The 19,958-nt window shown below is 36.6% G+C and overlaps 3 protein-coding genes across 4 annotated transcripts; 1 reads left to right on the top strand and 2 right to left on the bottom strand.

Moving 5' to 3' along the window:
* Nucleotides 1-3,597: 3,597 nt before the first annotated feature.
* LOC133844569 (uncharacterized) lies at nucleotides 3,598-5,296 on the bottom strand. Its single transcript, XM_062278624.1, has 2 exons — nucleotides 4,814-5,296; nucleotides 3,598-4,750 (listed from the first exon to the last, which is right to left on the bottom strand). Exons 1-2 carry the CDS (start codon nucleotides 5,271-5,273, stop codon nucleotides 4,017-4,019), a joined length of 1,194 nt encoding a protein of 397 aa, XP_062134608.1. The 5' UTR covers nucleotides 5,274-5,296; the 3' UTR covers nucleotides 3,598-4,016.
* Nucleotides 5,297-10,244: 4,948 nt separating this feature from the next.
* On the top strand, nucleotides 10,245-11,257 carry LOC133843574 (uncharacterized). Its single transcript, XM_062277186.1, has one exon. It carries the CDS (start codon nucleotides 10,420-10,422, stop codon nucleotides 11,125-11,127), a length of 708 nt encoding a protein of 235 aa, XP_062133170.1. The 5' UTR covers nucleotides 10,245-10,419; the 3' UTR covers nucleotides 11,128-11,257.
* A 1,040-nt stretch (nucleotides 11,258-12,297) lies between these two features.
* Nucleotides 12,298-14,455, bottom strand: LOC133844517 (uncharacterized). Of its 2 annotated transcripts, XM_062278547.1 has the most exons (2): nucleotides 12,710-14,455; nucleotides 12,449-12,633 (listed from the first exon to the last, which is right to left on the bottom strand). In XM_062278547.1, the coding sequence occupies exons 1-2, from the start codon at nucleotides 14,390-14,392 to the stop codon at nucleotides 12,580-12,582; spliced, it is 1,737 nt and encodes a 578-aa protein (XP_062134531.1). In that variant the 5' UTR covers nucleotides 14,393-14,455; the 3' UTR covers nucleotides 12,449-12,579. The 2 variants fall into 2 exon arrangements, with proteins under 2 accessions (XP_062134530.1, XP_062134531.1); XM_062278546.1 differs by having other exon boundaries at nucleotides 12,298-14,454.
* Nucleotides 14,456-19,958: the final 5,503 nt, after the last annotated feature.

Here is a 19,958-nt window from a genome sequence, read left to right on the forward strand (position 1 = left end):
AATATTTATGCAGTTAATTAAAAATGCGTTCCAGAAAATTGATTAACTTTTTCTTAATGCACCACTGCATCGATGCCTGTAGGGAAAACTTTGAAAATTGTTAAGCATATGTTGGATTTATGATTAAACTATTAAAAAAAATTAATAGATGTGCTTTAAACTATGTAAATATTAGATGTTTAATTTACATATGTTATTTTTGTTTTATGTTTTGAAATACTTGTCTGTGACATCGATCTGCTCTTCCTGTTATGTATGCGTAGAAGACATTAAAACCCTTTGGCACACATTCAATTATACAGTCTGATTGGCCGTTAGCCACATGCCAATTATGTTACCTTTCTGGAAAACCAATTAGCCGTTTTATATAGCCAACCGTGAGTGGATGCCACAAGCTGAAACTTCAAACCGGCGACGAAGCCGCGACGAAGCCTCCACTCAAACTGAGATGTTGATGGCGTTGCCTTTTCTCTTACACTTACACTTACAGTTACCATTACATTTACAGTTGCCGTTGCCGTTACCGTTACCTTTGCTGTTACCTTTTGCCGTAAACCAATTAAGTATCAAAAGGAGCGACGCGTCGTCCTTGTACATTAATTGGATTATGTATGTCTAGTTTAACAGGAACAAAACGATTTTGGGTTACAGAATGTTGTAACAAAGCTTGAAAATCACGTTGAAAATATCAGTTTCCCAGCAATTAGTATGAGGCAGCCGGGGCGTATGAGCAATATTTAGATCCACGCCAATTCCAGTTGCTCTCATGACTAAATGCATTTAAACCCTTGTCATATTTGTTTAACAATAACGAATTCTGGGTCGGTAAATTTCTCTATGCCTTATTTACTTAATTCAACTAAAATCCAGCCAGCTGAACGAGTTGTTAATGTATCATCTGACAAGCTCATACGCATTAATTAGAAGCACTTTAAAATGCAAAAAAATGTTAAATAATGTTCAACTGTTAGACTAAATTATGCCCTGCAATTGGTACTAATATGATGCTCTATATATGTTAAACATTTCTCTAATTTATTTGCAAGTTAACAGGACCCTTTTTGCATATTTTGCAGGGCATCGTGAACACAACATACCTATTTATTATACGCTTTTAATTAATTTGCCACAAAATTGTTTTTTTCAAAACTAAGCTGTGAATTATTTTTGTTTTAGAGTACACATAAAATGCGCTTAACAATGTTGCCAATGTTGTCGAGGGAATTGGTCAACCTCTATGACTATACAGACAGACTATTGTTTATGGAAATCGTTGAAATGGTTGCACATTTAATGGATCAATATGAAAATTGCATAACATAATGCAAACTTCAAGAGGCCACTCGAATGGAAATCTATTTAATCTGACAGGCTTTTAAACTGTGCTTGATTTTGTTATTGACTTCAAGTGAAATTCGATCAACAAACTTGCCGAGAGCTGCAAATCCTTTGACGCACTTCAACGACAAAGCGAGAAGGCGAGAGGGGGTAAGGAAGATGTGCTAAACAATGCAGCTTGCAGGACCTCAACAATGACATTAAGTAATACAGTCAATGTCGTGCTGCTGAGCTAAGAAAGCTGTCGTAGCCTGCCAAGCAAATATGTATGTATGTATATAAGTCTCTGTTTGCATCTGTATTTGTGTGTGTATGTGTGTGTGTGAATGAGTACTTGACAAGCGCCTGGCAGAACGACATTGTCCAGTGCCGCACAGTGTTCGATAAATGTCAACAAGTTCTCAAGTTTTAATTGAAACACTTCAACAAGTTTTGCATGAAATGTCAAAGAAATTTCAACAAAATTCACCCAAAAAAAAAAAATATATAAAAAAAAAAATCGAAATATTCTAGTGCCGAAAAGATTTGCATCAGCTGCAGGCTGTCGACGGCCAACTAACTGCCTGCTGTTGCTTGTTGGCTAAGTTCAAGAGTCAACAACAAGGCTTTTGCGGAAACTTTTCACCCTCTTTTATGGCAGCACACACATAAGTTAAGACTATAAACTGTCAAAAGGTCGCACAGTTTCCTCTTTTGTCAAACAATGCAATTATGGCTCAAGAAAATCTCCTTGAAGAACCACAACATGAGCAATTTGTTGACTAGTTTCTGTGTCTACAGCTCCAGTTAATTAAAGCCTGGCCAAATGCCGAATTACGTTACATCTTTATTAAACATCTTCAGCCAGTTGCTTTGGCCAAACTTTTCATAAGCTTGGCCAAAATTGGAGCTCAGCTTATTGGTTGAACTTTTAACATTCTTATCTGTAACTGAAATTAACCAAAAGTTTTCAATTGCAATCGAACTTATGGCAGCGTAATGTTAGACTTTTTTTCGTACTCAGCATTTGGTTTTAAAAATAAGAATACGCAGAAGGAAGCATAAAAACAAGTGAGAAAGCTACAGTTGAGTGTGCTTGACTATGAGATACATGCTACTTTTCAACAAATGCAAATCAAATCATTAATGTACTAATCATATGAAAAAATAGACCCAAGACTTTATTTTGCATATCAATATTTTATTAATGTCAAAATATACCATAGAGTAGAGTAGAATATAAAATATACCAGATTTTCGTCTCCGCTGTTGACACTGACACACTGATCAAGAATCTATATACTTTATATGGCCAGAGACACCTCCTTCTGCCTGTTACATATATTTTATGGAAGCACAAAGTCATAATACCCTTTTACTCTATGGGTAGCGGGTATTAAAACAAGTAAGAAAGCTGTAGTTAAATGTGCTCGACTGTGAGATACGTGCTACCCATTTTCAATAAAACCAAAACTGTGTAGTATTATTCTTAAAATATAACAAATAAATATATTGAAAAAATACTAAAATATAGCGTTCATGCCGATCAAGAATAAATATACTTCATATGATCGACTAATTGATTAATTCCGCAATACATTTTCTGTAGCCACATAGTTATAATACCCTTTTATTCTATGGGTAGCGGGTATAATTAAAGAGCTATCAGTTATATTCACACTCGTGGACAAACTTGCAGCTCCGTGCGTAGTGGCTAACACAATGTACCTTTGAAATTATTATTTCACAACTTTAAAAAACTGAAAATGTTTTGAAATTGGACCCAAGAGTGAAGACAGACAAAAAACTTGGTGCTACACTGCAACAGTTCTAATCGTGGCTAGCAAGTGAATCGATGGGAGAATGTAGAAAACGAGAATGAGAACGAGAACAGAAACAATAATTTCCGTTGTTGTCAACGTTTCAGTTGGACAGACAGACAAGAGACAGACAATGCTTTCGGTTGCCTTGAGGATACTGTCGCCTGGCCGTTTCCTGGCCATCTTTACCTCCTCCATCCGGCTACCGTGCTCATCCACTCATCTCATCTCATCACATCGCTTCGCTTCGCATCGCATCTTGTCTCTTCGTCATTGAACACTCTGAGGGTCTTCCACACTTGATGTATTTCCGACGGGCTCCGACAGTTGCTATTTTGTTGCGTGGACATTTCATTTGTCTGTTTGTTGTGAAAAGCAATCGTATTTTCTGCACTTGAATTGCCTATACCTCGTACTTTTTGCTGCTGGGTATGTCAGTTGCAATGAATTTGATAAACTGTTCTTAAACCTATGAAAATACTTGTAACTTTTATTTTTATCACATTGGGTATTTAAGTATCGTATCTCTGAATAGTTTTGACACATACATTGCGCATTTAACAGGTAAACAATTTGCATTTGTTAATGCTTTTGTTTTTTCCTACGCAATTTTCTAATTATAAATTGTTTTTTGGGCTCTTCAGTGAACATTTTACCAAATTGTTTCTGACAGCTTTAATTAACAGTTCGAAGTTTAGCATAATTGAAAATGTTGTTGCCATTTGCGAAATCTGTTTTGGTTTTTATGATGCCAGCTTTGAAGATTTTTTTGCTCTGCCTTAAGGTGTTTTTTGATGTTCGGAATGAGGTCAACGACGAGTCGGAACATTTCTTTTGGTCTCAAAGCAATTCTTTGCGTACTATCTTTACAGGTGTGTGTTAAAACAGTTTTATTAGCTCTCGTGCATTCATGCGGCTATATATCAAATGCGAACTATCTAAATCTGTTGTTGTTCTCATAATGGTTGACTCACGAACTCCGTAAATAATGAGTTCCAAGGGACGCCTGTCCACGCATTCTTCTAGCACTTTTGACACTTGAATGGCAAAATTTTCGCATATATGTAAATCGAATATTCGCAAGAATCTCAAACGTGTGCACGTTCTGATCAGATCCAAGTATATCTCTGTCATATCAACGATAGTTTCCAGAAATGAAATGCGTAGTTCTTCCAACAAACTGAGTTGTCTCAAGCAGAGCACACAATCGGCATTCGAAAAGCGACAGGCTAGAATCTTCAGCGAACTAATGCTTGCCAATAGTTTAGCCTCATTCAGATCCGATATTATGTGTCTAATATCCAGCGACACTAAGCTCACATGGCTATGAGCTAAGCTCTGAAGTATTTCGGAAGAACGATCTTTTGGTTTCTGGATACAATAGAGCGTCTTTGCTTTGGGCTTAAGGTAGAAGGTGAGTTCCTCCAATTGCGGACTATCCTTAATGACATCCTTTAAACTGGAACTATCCACGCGTGATGTTAAACGGAGTTGACGTAGATGCGGCATCGAATGACACGATCTCCGCAATTCTTTAGAACTCAAGTTTACGTCCAAGGTGAGTGTTTCCAACTGCTTGAAAGGTCTTAGTACTCTGTTCATATTTCCACATTCTGCGAAATAAGCAATCATCATGAGTTATTTCCATTGTAAATATTGCAAAAGGGCTTACTCACTGTATGCAAAAATTTCTAATTGTTTTAGTTGATGCAAACTTCCTGCCATTTTTATTATATTCTGAGCGTACTGTCGTTTTTTGCAATCGAATTGCCATAACTTCAAACTCTGCAGTTGCTGCATGCCAATTATTAGTTTACAGAATTGCCTAAAATAATAGTTTCGTTCATTACCATAGTGTTTGTTCAAAGAATGCATCAGGTCATCGACATCAACACATAATGTTTTTACATTTTTATAAACTACCGACAGCAGTTTGAAGTCATGCACAGATATGTCGGCCATAAGCACAACATGTATATAATTGAAACTACTTGTCCAACGATTGAAGACATCACGAAAATAATGACATGTCTCTGCGAAACTTAGATGATCTTCCTTTTCCAAGTATTTCAAAATAGTTTCCAGACAATAGTCATTGAGCTGCAATATGTGGACCCTACTTTCATTTGCCTTCATTGTGATACAAGAACTCGATTGCAACTAAAGTTTTCGCACTTGAATGGAATGAATTTTCAGTTCTTAATATAATTTTGAAGCCTTTAAAAATTATCTATATAGATAAGACTGTAATCAGTTAATATTTGTGTATACACGTGTATGAACAGAGAGCAGTTTGTGCAGGCAGACGTCTGCAGTTATTTGATCGATGAATCAGTAAGAGAGCTTAAAAGGCAAGAGTTTTGCGAAGAGATTCACTGAAAGAGAAATAGCCTAAGAGAAGAAAGAGTAATTGAAAGAATAAAGCGCGAGAAATAATAACCGCTGGCTGACAATCTCGTATATTTTGTACTCTATTTTATATTTTAAATTTAATCGTAGTCTTAGTCTTTGGTATATTATTTTATTTTTTTGTCATATAAGAATTATACCGCAATCTTGTGCATCGCACTCGATGGTAGCTTTCTTGATTCTTTTTGATTTTTAGTCATATTTGAACAAAAATATTACGGATCTCTAAGCAATGATTAAATTCAAAATACATACAAGGGCATTTGCTCACCCATTTTCGAATCGAAATCGATTAATTAAATAAAAAAGCTCTGCAAAATGAGCAAATGATTGAAATAACCATAATGTTTGAGTACAGACAGATTTGTACGATATAAAAACGATCCCCTTTTTTAGGGTATTAATTCGAAAGGCAATTTGGAATAAATGATACAATTTCAATTCTGGGCAGGTTGTGCTTAAATGTTAAATATGTATGTAACTACTCTTAGCTGTCATTTAAAAATTCCATAAATATTAAAAAATATCAACAAGCTGGCTGGCAAATACCGGCATTCCATACACCATTCACACACGGACGCATTAAGTTTTATTGGCATCGCACAACTACTGACCTACTTTATAAAAACCGAAGCTGGCACACACACACACTTGCACACACAGCTAGACAGAGAAAGGGAGAGATACAAACAGCAAAGCACACCTGCTGACAGAGCAGACACAAATCACACATACATACACACACATACAGAGAAAGGGATACGTTGCACAGCACGAAAGCAGCTTTGATCTATGGCCCAGCCCTATAGCCCTGAAGCCTTCTGCCAACCAGGCAGAATAAACAGAAAAACTTTTCAGAAAGTAATTTCAGCCATTTGCACGTTAATTAAATTAACACAGCAAGTGCTCATCATCAGCCACAAAGCTGGCGCCCAACGACCGGAAACTAAATACGGCATCAACTTTGGCATCCCAACTCTCGAATTAGATGAACAAAACCAGTAAAAAGTAAATCTGACTATTTCAAGTTGCATATTATTGAGAGAGTAGATAGGATAGCAGCCCATTTCTTTTTTTGTATGTTTTGCATTTGGTTTATCTATGCAGTGTGTCTTAAAAATGGGGGAAATTCAAAAGGGAAACTGTTTGGCCATCGAACCACACAAACCATTAAATCGGTCACTTAACCATCTGCCAGATTAAATGCTGATAGAAGCCCGAATCGGGGCGGAGACGCTAAATCACAGTTTATGGCCCTTTGGCAAATACAAAAGTGCGGCGCGGAGGCCCATTATTTTATTTTTTTATTTTTATTTTATTTGCAAGCGATGTTAGTAGTAGATGTTTGTGTGGCACACGCATATGAATACATAAAAAGTCGATCAAAATGCATGGCAGAAACAATTTAAAATAATTCAAGAGACCCTTGCGGGCAGCCACAAACACAGGATGGCAGGCAGACGAGGACCCAGCAAAAGCCTTACTCTCTCTTCTGCGTAAGATTATCCTGCAGATACGCTCGTACTTACTTATCGCACATACAGACGAGCCAAAGTGCGTGTATGCAAGGAATTATCAAGTGTTTGTCAACACGAACACACACACACACTCGCAAACGCACACACGCACACAACCACAAACAGACACAGACACTTGGACAAAGACGATTGAGGGTGTCAGGCTGTAAGCACTACAAAGAGCTTATGTAAAGTGAAAGTGTGCGCGGTCGTGTCATAAGAAAGTGTCCGTCGTCTCGCCTCCTTCCCAGTCCGCTTACACATGCGAGAAATGCGTCAGGCAAACGACCGGAAAGATACACACACACACGCACACGAACACACACATACGGCTTGCATGCTCATGTACATACATAAATAAGTTTCCGGATTAAACGCACACCTCGACCGCCATTGTCATCAGCCCAAGTTGGCGCAATAAAACCAAAATGAAACTGTGCATGAAACTTTCGCCTGCTTATACCCTCTGTACACATAATTATGTTAAGGGTATGATCAGCTCATATTACCAATTATATAATAATTGAAATTTAAATTTTGTAAATTAGTTTCATGATTAAAAATATTATTCTACTTAACTGAAAATATGTATTTTATTTAGAGGGAATTTCCTAGTTGATCAGTCACATATCCAACATTAGTTTCCTCCGCTAAGTATGTCATTTGGAAGGATACTTATGGATAAATATACATATATATGTGTGTATATATGTGACACATGTGTGTTTGTGAAATTCGCTTCTTATGTGCATACTTCAAAGGCATAAGTCATATGCACAGCAAGATTTGCTTGAGGTCATCGAATAAAACACATTTAAGTTCAAATATTGTATAAGAATAAATATATGTGACTCTCTTTAAAACTAACTTAGTTGAAAAATTACACTTTTGGTATTATAAACTTAATCATAATTAATTAAACTGTGCATAAAAATCATCTAACACAATTGTTTGTATATGTAAATTTATTGAATTTTGGCAATATAAATTTATTTAAAATTATTAAATTTAGAATTTGGTCGAAAGCTAATAAATTAAATTTTATTTAATTTTGGTAATACAGATTTAATCACAATTAAAGAATTTATGCATATAAATCGGAAGCACGAACACACATCAGAATTTTGTCAAGCACCAACTATATTATTAGCATATTTAAATTAAAAGTATTATTATGGCTAAACATTTTTAAAGCATAATTCCTTTTTTTCTTAAATTTATAGTTTTTGTAAACTTTGTTATGTGTTTTTCTTGGTGTATCCCAAATAGAATTTGCATATACAATGTTATTAAGCAGTTTTGTGTGAAATTTAATACCGAATCAGAAGTTTAATGTTTTATAAAAACTTGATTGTCATTTGTAAAGACAACTATAAATATTCGAAAAGAAAAGATATTTTATTTTCTTTTCCCCCTCTTCCATGCAAATAAACGAGTGGGAAAGTGAGAAAATGAGCAAAGAGACAGAGAAAAGACAACTGCTTGTGCTTGTCCTTGTATACGGAAATATTTCATTTTTATTATGTATGGTATGTATTTGTTTTTCCTTGTTGTCCTTGCGACTGGTCCACATTCAATATTTAACAGTCTCAACAAATTACTTTAACCCTTTTCAAAGCTGTGTACCCTTAAGGCTTTAAGTCATTTGTCAAAAACTGCAAAAACGGCTTATGGAAAATTCACACACACACACACACACTGACACTCAAACTGAGAGCCCATTTCACACTTTCTTATGCAAATGCTGTGCTTATTTTCGTGTCTTTCGAGGCGATTCGAGTGTAACCAGGATAAATAATAATATATATGCTGGGGCAGCTGAAAAGTGCCGCTGGGAGTGGAGATGCTGAGGCCCCTCCCCTCACTCACATTGCTGTCAACTTCTTCGCACAAGCCTACTTTATTTTTGGCTCGTGTCAGATTAAATTACTTGGCCAGACGACAGCCGTTGAAATGCTCGCAACATTCATGGGCCCTTCAATATCCCACAAAAGTCACAAATTAACGTCAATTCCTCGAAGCGAATACAAATCAAATGCATGTCAAACACAACAAATCAATTCTCTACACCTTTTGTGAGCGGCAAACAATGATAAAAACCCTGTTAGCAGAGCTGGCCAATTGGTAAATCAAGAAAAAAATATAAGGCGTACTTAAAGTTAATGTTATTCTTATTTATTTCATACTAAATATTCATAGGCAAAATTGAATTTACAAAACAAAAGAGTCTTGGGTTTCAATTCTATTAAATATCTTATATAAACATTTAGCTTCTCAATAAAATGTTGTTTTATTAGGTTAATCAATTCCTAGAAAAGAAATCTATCATACTCCATTTCTAGGAATGTGTTTTAAAGGCTGACATTTGAAGTAGACTAAACGGTAAACAGGCTAATATAATTTAGATCCAGCTAAATTTAAATGCAGAGCTAAGGCAACCCAGGCAGACATTAGTAGCGGCAGCAGATAAAGTGCATTATCCTGTAGAGGTGAACGAAATGAAATAAAGTAAAAAAAAAGAAAAGAAAAGGGAACCAGGTGTAACCGAACCCATGCCATTATAAAAGCTATAATTGAATTTTTTATAATTCGCTGAGCTGGGCAAGCAACCAACCAACCAACTGAAACTGAAACAACTCTGACCAGCCATGAGCGGTCTATGTGGTATTCTCTTTTGTCGTTTTTTTTTCTACACAACTCCTCGGTATTTCCCCATAAAACACAGCCGGCACACCACGGCCAGAAGCTCGAACATTTAATAGTTGGAGCCCATAAATTCGGTAGCTCTTTGATACAATTAGGAGAAATGCTTGCTCTTCGATTCTAGTACATCGCTGATAGCCTAACGTGGCTGGTTTTGTGGTTTTCTTTATAGGTTGCTTCGTGGAAAACTGATGTGAATTGGTGCCATTAAATTTCGTGGCTTCGAGGCGATATTGAATGGGCGTTCGTGATATAGACACCATAAAAACACCGTAGAAAAAATCATTAGTAAAACCGAAAGGAAATGTCGAAAGTAAAAGGATATTTTACAGAGAATCCGCTAAAATATTATTACTATTTCTTATCTAATGGCTTTTAATGGAATGGCGAGCTTAGTATCTTTTTTTTTTTATCAATCGCGAACACTTAAGATTATTAATGTTATAAAATGTGATTATAGTAAAGTCAATTTGACATTACTGAATATTTATTTTTATTTACAAAATTTGACAAATTCTTTCGATGTTAGATATAAATAATTTTCTTCTAGTCGCCAACAAAAAACATCGAAGATTATCCTAAGGGATAATATCTTTCTCCGCGTGAATTGAATCATACCAAATTCCAGTCAATTTTGTGTTTTCTCCCGTACGATGGGCAAACAATCTAATAGACAAGATTTCTGCAAATTCAACATACAACTGCTCTCGGACAAGAGCGTCGTCTTAGTGACAGCCACGGGATTCGAGTCTGAAATATTTGTGCCTCAGCTGAAAAACAATCGCATCGCTTTAACAAATGTAGTATGCAGTCGACAGCCGAAGAACCAGAGAAGTGAAACTCGACTTAGTGTTCGTCCCAACTTGATCCGATCAAATCGAATAACAAACCGCAGACTGATCACAGCAACTGCGGGTTTGACGCCTGCTCTGGCTAAGGCAAGTCCTTTGGGTCTGAAATTCGATATCAAGCTCATTTCGAATGGAAACGTGGTGCTTGTGGAATGTAACGGCTATGAATCTGAGATATTCTTGCCTCTTATTTCTAGTCGTTCCGTTACCATGAAACGCGTCTCCGCTCTGGAATTAACGCGATATGCCTGGCAAATATCGTTCAATGAGAATACCGAAAAGGGCCGAGGCTCGGCTGCCGTACTGGCTGCTTCTCTGGCAGCTCAGGCCGTGGGTTTAACCAAGCTATTGGTGTCTCCTTCAGATATTGTAAGCAGTGAAACGTCATCGTCGCTGATAGTGAAGGAAAAAAAGAAAAAGAACTCGAAGCTTCTGCTGAAGGCAGCCGGTGATGCAAAGAGTAAGGAACTTGCAAAATATAAGTCTCCTTCTTCTGCCTACAAGTTGTGACAAAGTTCGATCGCATGACATTAGATCATCACATCATATGCTAAATCGGCTTTCAGACTTCAAAATATTTATGTACTCTCACTACAACCAGTAATGTAAAGCAATTGTATTAAAGTTTCGTTAACTGAAATCATTTGGGCCCCGCAATGATGCATTTCAAATCCAATTACAATCAGCACAAATTTACAATGAAGTTATTGCTAGACAAGAACATTTTGTTGGTCGAGTGTCCGGGTCGTGAGGCGCAATTGTTTATGCCGGTTCTCCTCGACGGTTCCATCGTTCTTCAGAACATCGTCTTTGATAACAATGCGCCGTTGCCACACCGCATAAGGCCAACAATGCCGGTCCTCAAAATGCCGTCCACAACGAACGTGAACGTGAAGACATCGCCGTATTCTCATGCTGTACCCAATACCCAGCCGAAGTCGAGGAAACGAGCCGGTACTCTGCATACGGTTAACGCTCCCTTATCGGTCAAAAGCACGAGCTTTAAATGGGTTCGTTCTGGCAGTGAAAAGCCAAAGATCTTAAACACATTGAAGAAACATTCAACGCCTGTTCGGGGTCCTTCTATAACGCCTTCAATTGTCGAAATCAAGTTTCCTTCAGCTGTAGCTCTCAAAGAACCTCCAACATTTGATGCGGTACGGAATATTTTTTGCAGAACTACAGGATCGTCTATTCTTCATAGCCATCAATAAATTGAGAATTAAAAAATAAAATGACTACCAGAAGGTCACGTACCGAGTGCAAATAAAAATTATTTTTATATTCAATGTGGCCGACATAGGGTATTTTAGTTTTCTATAACTGTATGCAACAGGTAGACTAGAGCTTCCTAGTCGACACAATCATCTTCGTCATTTATAAGCATAAGCCTCCAAATTCTGTGGCAATAATTCGCATTGATTTGTGTATAACAAAATGAGTACCAGGTATTTTATGGTTGAGCAAACTCAACTATGGCTTCCTATGGCTTGTTTTGTTTTCTCTCAATGGAGTACTTGATTACCTTAAAAAGTTACTCAAGAGTACATCAATTTCAAATCAAACACTAGGGACGTCCTTCACCTTAAGACCTTCATTATCAGCATATTTCGAGTTTTTTACTTACGAACAATCGCAATCACTGAAATAGCTAAATGAACAACATTTAAAATACCAAAATAAAACAATATTTGCCAAACGTTTTATTTTCAATTCTATTCAATCAGCAGATTATAAATACAAAATAATGATGCAATTCTATATGAACATGTTAATAGTGCTGGTATGAGGGAATAGTCGTAATTGTTGGAGTTCAATTAGTAATCAACGAAAGGTGAGGGGAGAGGTTGGAACTGATGATACTGGGACCCACGTAGCCCCGGAAGTCGCTTTTAGCCATATAGTATATACCGATGCCGCCTAAAGGCACTGGCGGCTTGAACTCAACATCCTGTATATCAATCAACGGAATTGTCCTTTGTGAAGCATCGTCCAATATTCCCGAGTTGGTAAATTCTAGATATTGGTTATTTCTTGAATATCGCGGATCCGACCACTGCCATGTTGCCGAACGTAGATTGTCAATGTTCACCTGTTTTCTGTTGTTATCATTATCATTTGACTGCCAAATGCTATTTACCTCCGGGTCGATTAATTTGCCTTTTACAAAATCCAATTGACTAAAATGCACTTTCAGATTCAGATGTCCATCCAAAACCTGGAATCGCACACCGGTCACTACAAAAGTTGTATCATCTGGTTTCGTTACTTCATCCAAATCTATAGCTCGATTTTGGTAAGTTAATGTGTGATAGTCGACTCCCTCCTTAGCATTGGAATCACCGATTTCATAGTTATCGACTGGTTTCCATTCGACAGTAGATTCGTTGATAAGACCACGAGGCAAGAGTTCACCCTGCTGGATTTGCAAATGGAATATACGATTCTTCTTTACAAACCGCACTCCAGTCACCACTTTGTTTGCATTGACATCCGATAATGTTTCTCGAAGATTGAAGTAACGATCTGACTTTGGACTTTGTTCATCACAGAGACAGAAGCAATAGCTGCAATCGATGGACAAAAATTTTTTCCAGCTCTTTACTTTATTGAAGTCCCGCCAACACTTTTCGTTCTTTCCCAAACTCTTCGATTCACCGTATTCAATATACTCATAGCGACGAGTGCTGTTTTCTGGTGATTGGCATACAGACAGAACCGAGTCTATAAATTGGCAGTCGTGAATCCGACCCGAACATTTGGGCTGTTGAGCGCAAAACTTATTATCGGAGCAGCTTTTGCTGGTTGCGTTATGATAATCAGCACAAGTCCGACTGCACGTTGCATCGGTGTTTAGATCCACTTCGTTCTCAATGTATCCTTGAAGCAGGCGCGTAACCTCGTCGTAGGTAACGTTGTGTATATGTGGCGAAGGTTCGCAACGCCATAGAAGACGATCAGCTTTTTCCGTCACTTCTTTGAGAGTAGTTAGAGCTTTTTTCGTAATCTCATTATAGTTCTGTCGAACAGAATTCCTTTTTGTAATGAAATTGCCATTTCCGGAAACTCTTTGGATCATCATTGAGTACTCAATCAGGATATAAGCCGTAAGTTGGAATAAAGCGATTTCCTTATATATTGAGTAAATTATATGTTGTGGGGATTGTCGCAATTGGCACCTTATGTTCATAGGAATTTCATAAATCATCGACAAATCCTCTAATTTCCAATTGAATTTCTGGCATGTTTCGTCGTACTTATTGCATTTCAAACCGTGAAGTGGTAGATAAAACCAATCGATTGGTCTTGTCAAAAATGGGTTAAATATCCGTTGAGATACTGTTTCAGTGAAGATCAAGAGAGTATCTTCCTCTATTTCATCTATACCGTCCATATATTTAAAATGCTCGGTTATCGCATGAAGCCCTACAAATATACATCGTTCGTTCATTAAACGATTATACAAGCTTTTCTCAAGCGTTGTTAAGTATAACTTCTCGATTTGCCGAACTTGCGCACTGACATTCTTGAAATGTTGAATCACTTTGAGTTGATATTCTCTGACCCTTTTAGCATTAAAGTCGCCCGTCTCCTTGTCTAAATCTTTAATATCCAATTGCACAAATGAAACTATTTCTTTAGTTGCATTTATAAAACTCAGGTCTGCATGATTCGGGTTTTGGCTCGATGTTGAATGACTGGACTGGATGAAGATTAACAGTACCAGGAGTAAAGGCAAGCAAAGCGCCAATTGTAGCAGTTGCATCGCACGCATTTTTGTATTGCGAGTACAACAGAACTGTGATCGCGAACAAACAAAACGGAACTAAATCGAAGCTGATCATGAGCAATGACACAAATTTCACAGCTTGGCGTAGATTAGCCGACAATCTTTGAAATGTTAGCAAAGGCTAATCAAATACAGTGAAATCTCTTTGATAGTCGACTATTATTGTCCGACAAACAAACAAAAGAAATAATAAAGCTACTGGCAAGTGTGTTCGACTGTGAGTTACTTAATAGTACCATTCTTAATTAAAGAAAATTAGTGTGGTATAATTAAAAAAATACCAAATAAATCTAAAAAAAATATTTTCAATATAAATTTCCTTTTTTTGGTATATCAATAAATACTATAGAACACCAAATAACGAGAGTGAGAGCCAAGGTAAAGTAAACAAGTAAGAAAGCTACAGTCGAGTGTACTCGACTGTGAGATACGCGCTACCCATTTTGAATAATATACCAAATATACTACACAAATGCCAAAAATATACCAAATGGTATATGCGGTATATCGATATAGTACCGCATTCAAAATATACCATAGACGGCACAATATACCAGATTGTCAGCCAAAGCAACTAAGACCCCTAGTAAGTAGGCATTTTTGCCCATACAAAAGTATTTCTTTAATAACTTTGACAAATTTTATCTCATCGCAACCAAATTTTCAGGAATCATAACTACTATAGTTATTACTGTATTTGATTTGCAGGGGAGGAAGGGAGCGTGGCAAAAATTTGAAACAAACTTTAACTGCGTGCAAACATAACAAATGCTGTCGAAAAAAGATTATAGCTCTATCTCTTATAGTCTTTGAGATCTAGGTGTTCATTCGGACAGATGGACAGACACACAGACGGACAGACGGACATGGCTATATCGTCTAGGATGTTGACGCTGATCAAGAATATATATACTTTATAGGGTCGGAGATGCCTTCTTCTACCTGTTACATACATTTCCTGTCGGCACAAAGTTATAATACCCTTCTACCCTATGTGTAGCGGGTATAATAAGTAGGAATGTTCTAGTCAAGAGACCTTGACTGAGATATACCATGTACCCAAAATCTTTAAAGTCTTTTAGAGTAGAGTGTAATTTGGCATATCGAGCAAACCCGATTATAGCTTTCTTACTTTTTTGAGCAACTAACTGACAATAGATTAAATATATTTGTTTTAATGTCTATTTATTTAAAAAACAAACAAAACAAAGGCGTGTCTAACCTTATAACACAAATACTTTCCTTATCAATTTCTGTCAATTTATTTACGATCGACACAAAATCTGAGACTGGAACAGCTGAATGAACAAAACTTAGAATGAATATGCATATGTATTAAAAAAAAAAAACTATTTGCGATTTATTTATAATTCAATTCAATCAGCAGACAAGCAACACAAAAACAGATTTCCAATCATTTTCTCTTTCTTTTTAAATATGAACATCGAAATATGTTAATAATGTTTATATAATCTTACAATCGTTGTTATTGAAATATATATAAGTATTCAATAAGTAATCAACCAAGATGAGGGGAAAGGTCGTAGCTGACAATTTTGGGACCCACAAAGCCACCGAAGCCACGACCGACTCCGAATTCGTATTCATAACCCATATGGTGGATGCCGATGCCGGCTAAAGGCACTGCCGGTTTGAACTCGACTTCCTGTATGTCAATAAACGGAATTGTCGTTTGTGATGCATCCCCCAACCCTCCCGAGTTGGTAAATTTTAGATATTGAGTGTTCTTTGAATATCGCGGGTTCTCATAGGCTAGTGTTGGCACTTGTTTATTATCGAGATCCAGCTGTTCTCTATTGTCAACATTATCATTCGACTGCCAAATGCTATTTACCTCCGGGTCGATTAATTTGCCTTTTACAAAATCCCATTGGCTGAAATGCACTTTCAGATTCAGATGTCCATCCAAAACCTGGAATCGCACACCGGTCACTACAAAAGTTGTATCATCTGGTTTCGTTACTTCATCCAAATCTATAGCTCGATTTTGGTAAGTTAATGTGTGATAGTCGACTCCCTCCTTAGCATTGGAATCACCAATTTCATAGTTATCGACTGGTTTCCACTCCACAGTTGATTCGTTGATGAGACCACGGGGCAAGAGTTCTCCCTGCTGGATTTGCAAATGGAATATACGATTCCTCTTCACAAACTTCACTCCAGTCACTACTTTGTTCGCATTGACATCCGATAATGTTTCTCGAAGATTGAAGTAGCGATCCGACTTTGGGCCTTGTTCATCGCAGAGACAGAAGCAATATGAGCACTCGGTGAAATACCATTTTTTCCAGCTCTGCACTTTATTGATGTCCCGCCAACACTTTTCGTTCTTTCCCAAATACTTTCTTTCACCGTATTTAACATATTCATAGCGACGAGTGCTGTTTTCTGGTGATTGGCATACAGACTGAATCGAGTCTATAAATTGGCAGTCGTGAATGCGACCCGAGCATTTGGGCTGTTGAGCGCAAAACTTTTCATCGGAGCAACTTTTGCTGGTTGTGTTATAATAATCAGAGCAGATTCGACTACACGACCCATCGTTGTTTAGATCCACTTCATTCTCAATGTATCCTTGAAGCAGGCGCGTAATCTCGTCGTAGGTAACGTTGTGTACATACGGCCGGGTATTGCAACGCCATAAAAGACGATCAGCTTTTCTAGTCACTTCTTTGAGAGTAGTTAGAGCATTTTTAGTAATCTCATTATAGTTCTGTCGGACAGAATTTCTTTTTATAATGAAATTGCCATTTCCAGAAACCTTTTGAATCATCATTGAGTACTCGATCAAAATGTATGCCATAAGTTGGGCGATTGCGATTTCCTTATATAACGAGTATAACAATTGTTGAGGAGATTTTTGTTTCAAACACCTTAAATATATATGAACTTCATGCTTTTTCGACAAAATGTTTAATTTGCTTATAAACTCGTTACATTCATCATCATACTTATTACATTTCAAACCGTGCAATTGCAAATAAAACAAGTCAATAGGTCTTGGCAGAAATGGGTTAAATCTACGTTGGGAAGCTGTTTCAGTAAAAATCAACAGAAGATCTTCCTCCTTTTCATCCATAGCCATCATAGCACTAAAGTGATCGGCTATTGCATGAAATGGCAATTCTATAGAACGATCGTACGTATAATAATAATACATTTGTCTTTCAGGTGATGTTAAGTGTATCTTCTCGATTTGCCGAACTTGCGCACCGACATTCTTGAAATGTTGAATTACTTTGAGTTGATATTCTCTGACCCTTTTAGCATCAAAATCGCCCGTCTCCTTGTCTAAATCTTCAATATCCAATTGCACAAAAGAAACTATTTCTTTAGCTGCATTTATAAAACTCAGGTCTGCATGATTCGGGTTTTGGCTCGTTGTTGAATGACTGGACTGGATGAAGATTAACAGTACCAGGAGAAAAGGCAAGCAAAGCGCCAAATGGACCAACTGCATCGCACGTATTTTTGTATTGCGAGCACAACAGAACTGCGACTATGAACAAATAAAGCGGAACTAAGCCGAAGCTGATGATGAGCAAAGACGCAAAGTTCCTACATTTGTGTGTGTCTGCTAATCTATAAAATGTGCGCAAAGGCCAATCAAATACAGTGAAATCTGTATTGGCCGGACACGATCGACCGATCGAGTAATCAAATTGGGACTTCCAAGTTTTTTACTCCAACTTTGCTATAAAGTTTGCGTACTCAAATCGCAGAATTTTTAAGAATGATAATTTTTGAACAATCTTTGTATTTAATAAATAGAGCATTTTGGAACAAAAAAATTCTGCCTTATTTTGACTAATGAACTTGGCCACCATTTGAAAGAATTATGATGTACGGAAAGACAATTAAAATGGGTAATAATGAAATACAATAATGCTAAAAATCTAAATCTTGTGCAACGAGCTGATTCAAAACTAAAGCGTGTTTGGACCTACAATGTTTGCATATATTAATTACATATTTCATAAGGCATAGGCAAGTTTTTCAGTTTTTCCTTTGCAAAATTAATAACATAATAACAATAATAATGAATATGATTTTTAAACTATTGGTTATCATACTATAATCGAATGCTTATTTGTGGCACTATTTTTGCTTTTACAAATAAATTGCGATTAACGTATAGATATCGAAGAAAATATAATACATATTTATTTATATTATCAATAATAACTTGTAAATAAAAAATTGTATAATATTTGGGGAATCTGATTTTAATTTAATCTTTGCAACGTTAGTTCTACTGTGCGACGACACATATTCAATTGACAGACGACACACACAGTTCCATTGATTCTATTTTTAAGCGAAGCTAAGACAGTGTTTGTATTCACAGATGTTTCATATGGTTTCATAATCAATTCATTTGAAATTTCATAAATAATTTGAAAATAATAATATTGTTTTGAAAACTTTGTAACTTTTAGTAATAGATATTTAAATATTTATATTTACAATCCTCCTCCTTCACTTCTTTTATTAATGCAAAAGTGGAACATCAGCCATTATCAAGCAAAAGTTTGTTGTCGGGAATGTCAGTTCCAGAGTGTTCCAAATATCATACAAGATCAAGTGGCTATTAAAGTGGAAGTCAATACTTCTTCGATTAACACATAATGCTCTTGGTGTTTTATAAAATTGACAACTCTTAGTTTTGAAGAATTTTTCTTGGTTACTTAGAAATTAGTGATTACGGGACGCCATTAAACTTGTGATTCATCTGTTTCGCTTATCATTTTTTGTTAGACAAAAAAGACAACACACGCTGAAAAATAAAATAAAATAATAAATAATCAAATACAAAAATAAATATTTGCCAAATGCTTTATTTTGAAGTCAACTCAATCGAAAGACAACCACTACAGAAGCATATTTATAATCTTCATACAATTTTATTTAATATTTAATAGTTATTGGCATGAAATTATTCAGTTTGGAATCAACGAAACCACTGGTTAACTTTCCATGTTTGTAGTTGATGGCGATGCCAGCTAAAGGCACTGGTGGAATGGATGCGACATCCTGTATATCAATATAGGGAATTGTCGATTGGGCAACATCCACCAACTTTCCCGTGTTGGAAAACTCCAAGATAATCGAACCCGGTGTATACCGTGGAATATCGTGGTACATTCAAATTATCGAGAGTCATTTGCCTTCTTTTGGAAACATGTTCTTTCGTTTACCAATTTTTTTTCCGGATTAACTAATTCGCCGTTTAAAAATCCAATTTACTGAAATGCACTTTCAGATTCGGATGTCCATCCAAAACCTGGAATTGCACACCGGTCACCACAAAAGTTTTATCATGTGGTTTCGTTACTTACAGTATCCCAGCTCTCCACCTTATTTAATTTACTCCACGAAAAAGAGGGCCTTCCGAAATTCTCCAATTCGCCGTATTCAATATACTCATAGCGACGAGTGCTGTTCTTTGGAGATTGGTATACTGATAGGATCGAGTCTAAAAATTGACAGTCGTGAATGCGACCCGAGCATTTGGGCTGCTCAGTGCAAA

This window comes from Drosophila sulfurigaster, chromosome 3 (genome assembly GCF_023558435.1).
Source record: "Drosophila sulfurigaster albostrigata strain 15112-1811.04 chromosome 3, ASM2355843v2, whole genome shotgun sequence".
Classification (NCBI taxonomy): domain Eukaryota; kingdom Metazoa; phylum Arthropoda; class Insecta; order Diptera; family Drosophilidae; genus Drosophila; species Drosophila sulfurigaster.